The 12,541-nt window shown below is 40.0% G+C and overlaps 1 protein-coding gene across 1 annotated transcript; it reads right to left on the bottom strand.

Annotated features, from left to right (window-relative positions):
* Positions 1-1,831: 1,831 nt before the first annotated feature.
* bend4 (BEN domain containing 4) lies at positions 1,832-12,529 on the bottom strand. Its single transcript, XM_027290673.1, has 6 exons — positions 11,199-12,529; positions 7,753-8,325; positions 5,906-5,997; positions 5,735-5,761; positions 5,192-5,432; positions 1,832-3,858 (listed from the first exon to the last, which is right to left on the bottom strand). The coding sequence occupies exons 1-6, from the start codon at positions 11,704-11,706 to the stop codon at positions 3,626-3,628; spliced, it is 1,674 nt and encodes a 557-aa protein (XP_027146474.1). The 5' UTR covers positions 11,707-12,529; the 3' UTR covers positions 1,832-3,625.
* Between the last annotated feature and the right edge of the window lie 12 nt (positions 12,530-12,541).

Genomic DNA, 12,541 nt, shown 5'->3' with positions numbered 1-12,541 from the left:
ATTGTTGGAGACCATACACTCTTTTATGGAAACAGTATTCCCTAATGTCAATGGCACATCCTGCTAATGTCTTAGTGCCAGATACTACAGCACTCCTTCAAAAGTCTAGTGGAGTCCGTGCCTCAATGAGTTAAGGCTTTTTGGTGGCAAAATAGTAACATTAGAGAGCAATATTACACGTAGTCATAATGTTATGGCTGATCATTGCAGATGCCACCTACCTGATTCTCTAAACTATCTTGTAACACTGAGACAGAAATTCACATAGGATTTTAACAAATCATACATTGTTATCAATTTGTAATGGACCTTTATGATAATCTTCTTTAAGTCAGTGGAATGAGTAAGAAAATTTGTGGAAGTCATACGTCTCCATCAGTCAGTACCAGCCTTTTTGACAGCAGACATTTTGTCTTGTCATGGCATGAAAAGCACAGGTGTTAATAATAATATTAATAATGGTTCTTCCTCTGTTATAATGAAGTGTCTCAGTGAGCCATGGCAGTGTGACATCTTTTTCATTTTGATGAAATGAGAGTCATTTTGGGACAATTGGGTCTTTAGTGATTGAAGAGTCATTTGTCTCAGCAGCTCCCACCTTTGCTTTTCTTAGTTCAAAACAAAAAGATGGCAGCAACATATTGCTGTTCGAGTACTCCATCTTACATTTAGTGTGAATCTTTTGTCATATGTGGCACTTTCTACTTTCTCATCTTTTAGATGAGATTGGTCAAGCCTGGCGATTGGTCAAGCCTGCTGCTGTGGTCCTGCTTAATGTCCCCCCTCCTTCCCTCTCCCTCTCTAAATCAACTGGTCGTGGCAGATGCCCACCCATCAATGAGCTGGGCTCTGGTCAAAGTTTCTTCCAGTTAAAAGGAAGTGTTTCCTTGCTGTTATGAAATTCTATCCTTAGGTTACACGAGGTCAGGTGTGGGCCTTGAGGTCCTCGGCAGTATTAATTGTTTGGCTTTGATTGAGAACAGTCGGTGCCAGTCTATCTCAACACTGTGGTGGACAGGGTCGAAGAGACCTATTGCTGCCCTCCTAGACATAATTGATAGCTTGCCATTGACGTCCCAATCTGCAGAAAACAGACATCTGTGTCTCCAGACTAGAATATGCTGACAATAACACCTCCAAGGGTAAAGACATTCACTTTGAATAATTATGGGTGTATAGTATTCGTGGTGTTATCTTTGGGTTTAAAGTCTATCCACCAGGATGAGTTTGGCAGAATGTGAGACTGGGGGACTCTGATGTACTTTGAGAGTGTCTCTATTGATCAAGCGTCAATAAATAATACAGCATAAGACATCAGAGGCTCCAGAACACTTTCTTCCTTCCTGACCTCACTATTGACCTCTGACTTCAGCAATTTTCTACAACACTTGCGACCATTGCCAAGTTCTTGCTCAATGTGGAATTGTTGAGTCTCTGTAAATACTATTTTCAATAGTAAGCTGCTCTATATGGAAAGTGTCATTAGATAACTTAGTTACTGATCAATAATATTATTTTATTTTGAGATATTGTGAAGGACAAGTTTCTCATATTCAAGAAGATCCAAAGAAAATGTGTGTAGGAGTGTCTTGCATTTTAAATTAATAAAATATAACATTCTGCCTCTTTCTTTATCCCAATAATTTTCAAATTTGCTACAATGGAGGAAAGTACATATAGATAGATAGATAGATAGATAGATAGATAGATAGATAGATAGAATAGTTAACCATCAATGTAAGTTTTCAGCTTCAGTGCTTGTTTTATTTATTATAAATAAAAAACAACAGAAGCTATTAGATTTATAAAAAATCCTACATATGTTTCACAGTGTTGATAACAGCCACTTTGAGGGTAAAGGAGTAAATACAAATAAACGCTCACATTCAGAACAGCAACACAACGACAGAATCCAACTGTTTAAGGTTTCTGTGGCACTTTTCTACTTGGCTTTTTAAGAGAGACGTGGTATTTCAAGAACACCTCACACAATACTGTACTTTATATTACACATTTACACAGCACTGTCGACGTGGCAAACTGACCTAATAAATCTGGTACATTCAAACATAGAAAACAGTGTTTTGGAGTGATTAAGTGAAGTTGTTGAGTACCAAAAAAATAAATACACGATCAAAGAATAGAAATGGTGAAATTCTGTTCAAGGATTTTGTTGTAGGACGGCTTCAGTCACAATAAGACATAAAAAAGTGCAAATAAGAGCTTAAGAGAGAAAGAAGTGCTTGTTTTTTTCCCACTTGGGTCGAGAGATAAATATTTAGGAGTGGAGGAATGGACATTTGTCAGTAATTTCTGTGATTGCATGACTAATGACACACAAAGCATCTGTGGAGGTCTTGAATCAAGTTTAAGGCATTATTATGTGGCAGCTCCCTTAAGAAAAAACACATAACGTTCATTCATCCTGAGTCAAAAAGTCTGAATGCAAAATACAATACATTTACATTGCAGTTGGATTAATAAGACTTCTTGTGTCAGGATGAATAAGATAATTGTAGATTTTTATAAAAGAGTGCAGAAATGAGTATAAAAAAGAACCAGCTTCTTGATTTCTTTTCTCTGTTACACTACATTTGAATAATTAGATTAATTTTATGGAACATTATTCTACTGCAATATACAGTATTTCAAACAGATTTAGACCTTATGTAACCTTTGAAGATGTAACGGTTCCTGCAGAGGCATTATTGAAATGTTAATATCTTGAAGAGGATCAAAATTTTGGTGGAAGTTTTATTAGTTGTATTTTTTAGAGAACAAGTCAGATTTACAAGTTGTGAATATGACACTAAGGGTGTCTGTGTACCTAATTTAATAGGTGTTCTACGATGTGACAGTTTTATTTTCCAGCTGCATATCTTAAAATCTGCTGGAGGAAGTTCGAAAACAGGAGCAGCTTTGAAAAAACTCCTTTCAACCCAAGCAAAGCTGCATTTTGAACACATTGGAAAGACTTTGTTTTTGAATGCACTTTTTTTTAACAAATAAAAGTTGACACATTAGAATTAATTCAAAATAAGATGTGTGCAAGTGCAAGACTACAGGTAACAAAAACATGACTTTCTCAGAGGCACTCCTGTAGAAGGGTTGCAAGTAAAGGTGCTTCGCCAATAACACAGGAACATATTAAATGCTACTTTGTGTGATGAAGGGTACAGTGTCAGTGATGGATATAATGTCTCTAACTTGGGCAACACACATAGCTTCCTGATTAAGGTATGGTTTAAAGTGTGAAAAATAATCACTGATACTTCATACCAAAAACACAAAGCAAAACAAACAAAATTATTTCACTGATAGTGACATAATTGTTCAAAACAACAAACCATAGAAAAAGTAGCAAATGGAAGACTCAAATATTCTGTTTAAAACACCCCTTTGGAGTAAAACTTTGACTAAACAAAATTGTAAGTATAAAAATGGCAAAAGAATCTACAAAATTAAAAAAAGAAACTTCTTCAGAGTGAGTTTAGTTATATTTTGTTTGATAAACTTCTGGAATGTTTTCTTCACTGTGTAAAGTGACAGGATAAGGTCAGTGTTTTGGGATATGTTGTTGTACAGCTACATTTCTGGCATTTGTCTTTTAATTCTTCCTTTAACTTCAGTCCGATTGGCCATTCTGGCAGCCTTTTAAATACAGTTCGTCCTGTGACAGATGTCCATCAAAGGCATCCATGTAGAGGCTGCTGGTGCTGCTGCCGCTGCTGCCCAGGAACGTACCGACCGCTCGGCCCTGACGAGCGTGACCGACGGCATCGCTGAACACTTTGTTGATCTGCTCCTCTGAAGGCATCCACCAGTCTGGGTTTGAGGCACAGTGCATCCGGATGAACTCTGGCAAGAAGATTTTTAATTTAATTGTAATAAAGTTTAATTATTATAAATTAAATTAATTTGTAGCAGAGATCAACTGGACTGAGGTTTCAAGGGTGAAACCAAACTGACTTTGGCATTGTTTTCAAGATGATAAAATATGGGGTTCAAAACTAAGATCTGAATCCAAGATAAGTTCCAGGTTTTTTACTTATTGATGGGGTTTTAATGCCAGTGCTTGTAGTTTCCTATTTAGTTTTTCTCTCTGTGCTTCAGTACCAATAACCAAATCTCTATATTTGAAAATCTGTCCTAGTTGAGCTGTAGAAAGTTTTCTGTCATCCATAATTTCATGTCTATAATGTAATCAAAAAGGGCATCTCTAGTGGCAACATGTAATGGTTATAAAACAGTAGGTCCTAAAATTAAACCTTGGGGAACACCACAGTTTGCTTTATAGCTTTACAATTAACATATTGTTGATAGAAGACTTGAAGTTTCGGTTGAACTTTCAGTTCCAGCAGGCAGCTGTTTTCAGCTTTTTCACTACCTACTCAGCACCAACAGCAGACAATAACTAGGTGAAGCATTTAGTGGCTAAAGAGTCAAATATTTCCCTCTGTAGTTGGAAGAGACCAAAAACAGTAAAAGTAAAATAGGATGAACATTGGAGATTTTCATCAGGTTCACAGAAAGACAAAGCTCTGTGATGGCTGGATGTGCAAATAAGCAACTGTTTGTTGTTCACCATTTCAACCTTTAGGGTGATTATATGTTGTTGCCCTCAAGTGTCAGGAAATAATCTGTTATTGCAGGATTATTGCACTGATAACAATAGATGATGACAGTTGGAGAGGCGATATGGTTGAGAAGAAAAACAATGGTCTTTTTTATGTCTTATGTCCAGTAAAACACTTTGAAATGCTTTTTAACAGAAATTATGTGACTGCAAATCAGATAGGTATCAGATCTTACACCAAATATAATAATAAGATAGTAACATTTTGTTTTCATATCTTCAAAAAATCTGATGTGCAATAAAAAATCACATCTGGCCAACATTTGCTCTCCATGTGAACAAAGTCTCAGTTTCACCGAACTCAGTTTCATATTGTTATGAGCTCATAAATAATGAGCAGACTTTATAGCTACGCCTGCTTTTCAATTCTACACATGGACTGTAGAAGAGTTCTCTATGTGCATGACACTACATCATTCAGACAACCCTGAGTAATATTTTAAACAGACATTTGCAAGAGATGCATGTGCCATAGGTGTTTAAAATTTATACTGAACAGACTGCAGCATAATTAACTCTTTTAAATCAAATGTGTTTTTTTTTCAGGCTGTGTACCTCTGAGGCAGCTGACTTTGACGGGGTTAAGAGGTCGTCTCTCCAGGCCTGGATCTCCTGAGTGGACTGAGCGCTTCCTTTTCCCCAAACCACAGGAGAACTTGAGCTCGTCTGTGGTGAAGACATAGCGAATCAGGTAGCGCAGCAGCCGTCTGCCATCTTTCTTAGAGGAGTTGACGGCTTCGTCCCATTGCTTATTAGTGATGAAGAGTGGATAGTTCTCCAAGAGCTGTTTACTTCCCTGCAGGGAGGAGGAAGATCAGGAGTTCAGTTATGTTTATAGCTTTACAGCGCTGATCTTACATGCACTGATCTTTTCATCACTACATTCAAAATTTGTCAGCTTTCAAACTCCACTTCAATCTTTTAGATGTAGTATATGTTCACAAATGTAATGGATGGCTCCTTAAAGGCGTGTTTACTAATGTAGCAGCATTTTCTGTTGGTTTTTACAGGCAAATATAAATTGCCTATGATAAAAACAATCATTTTGTTCTGAGAAAATCAACAGAAATAATTATAGGCTGAAATAAAAACACAGACCTCGAAAACTGTTTGCCGTTCTTCTTCCTGTAGAGACAGTTTTCCATCATTCCATCATTTCACACCACTTAAGTGTACAATTAACACGATGAAGACTTTACACTGTTATATATTTTTACACCTTTATATATGCTGCTCAAAATAGCTGTGTATAGGAGTCGGCTTCCTCACCTCGGTGAGCTGCTCCTCTGGCATCGGCGGGATCAGCTGGTTGTGAAACTCAAGAACAGTCTTGAAGTAGTCGAGAACATTTTGACAGGGAACTGTATAAAAGACAAGAAATTTAGATTTCGATTGAGTGAGAGCTTGTGGGTCTACTTAACCCAAGTTATTGAGATATAATGATGATGCATGAGTAGGTTTGGTACATAGAATTGGTGTAGTATAAAGAAAAGGTGCAGATCATTTTGGCTTTTCAGCTTATGTTCAATGAGATATACAGACAGGTGACAAATTTAAGAAAGAATTTGAATTCACGAGTTGAGAAGTAGATTAATAGATCTACATAATCTCAAAATCTCACCAAATACTAGTTAGATCTCACTCTAACAGGATTATGAATAGCATGAAGACACACGAGCCGTTACACACGTCTGACAGGTATAATTCAGTAATTTCAAATTGTCTTTTTTCACCAGTTAGGATGATTTATTATCATAAGCTGTAGGAGCATTTATACAAAAACATTTTATTAGATATTTTTATCTCAAATTCCCCACACAGGCGGTCGCCCCCTCCAGCGTCTTTTCTGTTTAAAACAGGGCAGAGGCATAAAAGATAAATTATTTCTAATAATTATAATACAAAAGACCATGATAACTGGAACTAGCAGGAAGCAAAGCAGGAACTAACATAAATAAATGATTTGTGCATCAGAATGATTTGCACACCTGCAGGGGGAAGGATAGGAGGGGAAATTATGAAGCTACTTGTTTATGTGTACAGAATAATTTTATAATAAAAGGCTGAATTTAGGTTATGGAGACGTTGCATGCACCTTGGTTATGGTATTTATTATTCATGACAGTGTGGCAGAGCAAAAATGAACAAAATATTACATTTCACCAAGTCTCAAGTCTCAGCCCTGCATTAAACTATCCAACAGTATATAGAATATGAGCTACACCTTGAAAAGACTTCAAGTAAATGTAAGTACATTTTGATAATACTTCTGTATTTCTAGTAAAAATCTTGAATGCTGGACTTTTACTCTTGACAATAAGGTATTAATAATTTAAATTTAATAAAAGATACTACTTTTACCACTGCCAATTACCAACATCATTAATTAGAGAAAGGGTGAAATAAAGCACAACAGAGAGCAGATGTCTGAGTTTGTTTAGCCCCAGAAATCCTAAAAATCTGCCCCTGCACTGTTATGGAGTTTTCTATCCACGCGGTCACGTGTGGGCCTTGGAGTCCTCGGCAGTATTAGTTGTTTGGCTTTGTTTGAGGACAGCAGGTGCCAGCCTATCTCAACACTGTGGTGACCAGGGTCGAAGAGACCTATTGCTGCCTTAATAGACATAATAGATAGCTTGCCGTTGACGTTCCAAACTGTGTAAACAGACATCTGTGTCTCCAGACTAGAATATGCTGACAATAACACCTGCATGAATAAAAACATTCTCTTTGACTAATTCTGGGAGCAGAATGTGAGACCGACTCAGGCACTTCTGATGTACTTTCAGAGTGTCTCTATTTCTCCCAAGCATCAATAAATAATACAGCATAAGACATCAGAGGCTCCAGAACACTTTCTTCCCTCCTGACCTCACCATTGACTATTGAGTTCAGCAATTTCTCCACAACACGCACCAAATGAAAGAAATACCTTCCAGAGGAATAGTGTCCCTTCTTCCACTAGTTGTTAATCAATAATAATAATAATAATAATAATAATATAAATAATAATACTAATTATAATTTAATTTGTCACCAGTATGAATTCAAATATAAACTTTGATCCCAGAAAATAGAATCAAACCACTGTGAAGTCCTGGCTTTCAATACTGCACCTGGGAGGTTTTCCAGCTTGTTGCGGAGTTCCTCATTCTCCTGCTGCAGAGACAGCACCTCCTGCTCCAACTCCAGGCAGCGCGGACAGCAGTTCTCCTCCTCCTCTTCCTCCTCAGGCAACGTGGACGACGGGTTGCCATAAGACTCTGAAGGAGTCGGCGAGCCCCAGCCTCCCAGGTGGTGTCTCGGAGGAGACGCCCCTGAACCGGGCTCCGCCAACGGACACTGCTCATCCTCCAGACCTGCAGCCAGATTTTGCTGCTGCTGAGGCCCTGAGAGCAGATAGTTCTGCAGGGAGTCTGTGAAGATGCGGAGAACAGCAGAGGTCTGTTGTTGGTTCAAATGGCTTTGTTGGGACTCATCTTCTGGGTCTGTGGTGGAAGAGCTTTCTTCAGGTTTGGACTTCCCCATTGAAGAACAGTGAAGCCCCTGTACCTCACCTGGCCCATCTTCCAGCTTGATGTTAGAGCTGAATGAAGATGAGGAGGAGGGCTCCAGGAGACGACCATTGTTGAGGAGGCTCAGGACTCGGCTACACTGCTGGGCAAAGGCATCCAGGATGAGACGATTTTCTACAGCGAGAGAGGAAAAACCAAGAGGTCAAAGACGGTGGAAGCTTAACTGTATTCAGGTACAATCACAGTCAGTGATGTTTCTAGACTGATATGTTTTTGACCTTGGAAACAGTTCAGCTCAAGGTCTATTTAGTATTTGTTTTGGAGCTTTTATATCATGGGCAGATTGAGTTTGCTTCGTTGCCATAGATGTTCCAACTTTTAAGTGAACATGGGTGAAAAGTCCAAGAGCTGCTCTACAGTTCCAAGAAAATCAGGCAAACTCAATCTGCTGATAAAGACCAGATCATACAGTCAAAGCTCCAGAACTGCAATTAGCTGAGTCATGTTAACTATTTCATATACGGTTAAGTCCATTGGTCCCAACTCTAGGGGTTGTGAGCATACGGAGACAGTAAATCTGAAGGGTTGTGAGATGATTAATGAGAAAGGAGCGAAGAAAAGGTTATGCTACACAACATTTTAGTTTTTTACTTTTATTGTGAAATATTGGATAATTGCCTCTTTGGGCCTCAAAAACTTGTTGAATTAAACCATGTGAGAAGTTCAGAGATTTTTTTTTTTTCTTGACAAGCGGCCCCCAACTAGAAATTGTTTAATTGTAAAGAGGTCACAAGCCAAAAAGGTTGGGAACCACTGATTCTATTTTTAATAAGTCAGTATTTTCCTTTGAAATATTGTGAAATAGAAGCAGAAAGTAGTAGAAAAGTCAAGTTACAACCTCAAAAGTACCACTACCACTCTTGAAACATAAACCAGTTTAGTCCAGTGGTTCCCAGTCTAAGGGTTGGGACCATACTGAGACAGTAAATCTGAAGGGTTGTGAGAAGATTAACAATGAGAAAAAAATAGATTTTGCTACACAACATCTTCTGAAATATTGGATAATTTGACCTCTCTGGGCTGCAGAAAACTGAAATACTAAGTGAAGTACAGCTCAAAAGTACTTGAGAGATGTTGCTGTCTACCACTCTTGAAACATAATTAAGTTGGATGCTAAATATATAGTCATGAAGACAATAAGAGTGATTCTGCCTCCTTTTTCTTTCTTTTTCACAGTGACAAAGCTTTTCATTACAGTAACATACAGTCGGTTCCTCTGTTCAGAGAAATGTCAGCCTGATTATGCTGATTTATTCAGATGTCAATAAACTTTAAAGTCACAGTGTTTGCTGTGACCAAACCCAGCTGAGCAAAGGAAAATCAGCACAGAGTCCAGAAATGAGCCTCAGTGTACAGTTTCCCCAGTAGTCTGGGCACGTCTCAATGAGATGATCTCTCACATACCTCCATGTAATGATTATCACTGGCCTCACACATACACACACACACACACAAATATACACACAGACAAAATGAGTTCTAGGCGGCCGCTGCTGTGTCGCCACTCGCTCAGACGTGTCTATCAGCCTGGCGCAGATGTGTCGCATTTATTAATATGCGTGCTGTCTCTGTTTATCCGTTGAGATGTATCTGATATCATTCGCCTTCGCCCCTGCACCCCTCCCTCTACACCACCACCACCACCCTCCCCTCTTCTCTCCCCAGTTCTGTGGCACCGTGAGCTGAGAGCCTCATAAAATTTCATTAAAAACAACACGCTCGGCAGAGGCAAATTTATGAGCCCCATTTATTTTAATCACAACTCTTTGGAAAAGGCTTCTCGGTGTAATTTGTGTTATTGTGTGCTGAACTGATTGCTGAGTCCTGGGGTCTCTGGTGCTTCTCCTCATGAGAAGAGCATCAAGTTTTTTTTGTTGTTTTTTTTTTTTCTCCCAGCCCTTAGAGGGACATTAAGTTGATCCCATCATGCAGATAAAAGCACTTGAATGCATCTTTATCAGTAAGAATGCATGACATGTTTAGCTGAGATTGGATGATACATTCTTGTGTAATATGGAAAGATTCACTGGAGCAGGGAAAACATAATCTTGTGTCATTATTTCACGAGTGAAATCTGGACCACGTGCATGCTAGAAAGGATGCAAACAATGGGTCATCATCTGTGAAACCTGGGCTTCATACGTACAAGTAATCAAACTATCTTTTCACAGATTGCAGTGGGAGTAAAGACGCCGATGCACACATTTGTGAATTCTCGTGTAGGTGAGTTAATATAGGCCACAGCGCAACCTGAGCTCAGACTGAACAGTTGATTGTCTGTAAAGCAACAATAACCAGAAGCAAATCGAGCCTCTGCTGCCAGCGGTGATAAAGAGATTAATATCTGATTAGAGGATGTGATGTCTAATGTTTAATTTCATAACTGCCAGGATTAGGTTCATTGCTTTCATCTTAATGTTGGTTCCCATGGACCCGCCCTCCACACGGGGAACACATTTCATCCTGAGCCTGCACAGCCCTCTAATGAACAGCAGCTGAGGAGAAAAATGAGCACGGAACAATGTGTTTCAACCGGAGATTGTGAGGGCCCTTCTTACACACATACATACACGGGAATACACAAGTAAACACACACACACACACAGGGGCAGACAATTACCCAATGTAATTTTTAGTACATGCACACTGGAGATTCAATCATGACTGCTCTCATTACAGCAGCAAATCAATCACTGCTGACAGGAAGAAAAAAGAGGCACACACAGGAACAAAAACGTGGAGCTCAGGTGATAGAGAGCAGACAAAAGAGATGCTTTCTTTTTATGTTTTGCCTTCCATTCAAGTTTGTTGACTCTTTGCTCAAATATGTGTGCAGCAAAAACAATTGTAATATACACCAGAATCAAGACAATATGAGGTCACGTAGATCAGAAAAGAAGTCTTAATATATCCAAATCTTAATGAATGAAACTATCAGACCAGGAGTCACTTTCATCACTCACTCTTGAACAAGTTTTGAAACCCACCTGAGCTGATACCGTAGGTGCAGTCTGGGGAGAATCTGGTGTCCGCTCTGCCGCTGCTGGCGCGCCGCTGTTGGGTACCAGGAGATGCTGCCGCCGCCACGCTGCCCGTCGGCGCTGAGGTGGATGTCGGGATCCTGCTGCTGGGCCTGTTCTCACATGGGAAACGATGCTGTTGCTGTTGTTGTTGTTGCTGCTGAGGGGTCGGGTGATGCTGCTGGCTGCTGCTGCTGCTGCTGCTGATAGCGACGCTGGTTTGGTGGAGCTGCTGCAGACGCTGCTGGTGGTGGTGGTGGTGATGGTGCGGCTGGAAATGATGAGGCTGCTCGGGATGAAAAGTGAAGTGATGTCCGTCGCCAAACAGAGGCACCTCTACCACAGTGGACCTGCCAAAGCGAGACTTGCCCGTCTTGGTCTGGAAGGTTTTCAGGGTGCTGTACGGACCCCGTTGTTGTCGGCACATCTTCGGGGCGCAGGGCCCTTCATCTGCGAGCTGCATCTCTCCCTCCATCCCTGCCAGGTGGCACAGCGCGGCGGATGACTCCGGGTCGGGTATTGTGGCGTGCTGATGAGGAGGAGGAGTGGGGTGAGGTGGGGGGGGGTTGATCTGTCACTATCTGGCTCACACACTGTGTGAAGGGTGGGCTAATTTACTGACAAGCAGACGCTCCAATCCCCAGTCGGGTGCACCGATACTGAGACTCTTCCAGGGGGAAATACAGGCGGGACTTGTGCGCCGCTGCCTGCCTCCTTTGTAGCCACCATCCACACAGAGAACAACGGGGCGGTAAAGCAGTTGTACAATCTGAAAAATGAAAAAAGAGAAAAAAAAAAAAAAAAAAACGACAAATGAAAAGGCAGAGGCCATTTTGCAACGGAGCTCAAAGCATCAATAAAGCAACATGAGCGCAAATGAAAGGAGAGGCTGCACACACCCAGACACACAGAGCTGAACAGGAGCACACAGAAAACATCTGCATCCTCTAAACATCTGGAACATTATTATTAAAAGAGCAAAAGAGAATAAACTGCTATAAATGTACTCATATTCAACAGAAAATTGAGGTTTTATTCTTCTAATCTATATCTATCTATTTTAATTGTGCAGTATCTTTGGTGAAAAGGCTGTTAAATAATAATAAGAAGTAATAAGAGTTTAAAGTCACATTCATGTTTATGTAAGGCTGCTGTGGCAGCTGTCTGTTAGCCTGCAGGTCTAAAAGTTTGTATCACCACATGGGGGCGCCACATCAATAGGTTACAACAGAGAGGAGTTCAGAGATGGAGGGACGCAAAAGACCTGCTGCTGTTTCTCTTTCCAACAGACAAGACAAACACCAAACTAA

This window comes from Larimichthys crocea, chromosome I (assembly GCF_000972845.2).
Source record: "Larimichthys crocea isolate SSNF chromosome I, L_crocea_2.0, whole genome shotgun sequence".
NCBI lineage: Eukaryota > Metazoa > Chordata > Actinopteri > Sciaenidae > Larimichthys > Larimichthys crocea.
This window is presented reverse-complemented; position numbering and strand designations above follow the sequence as displayed.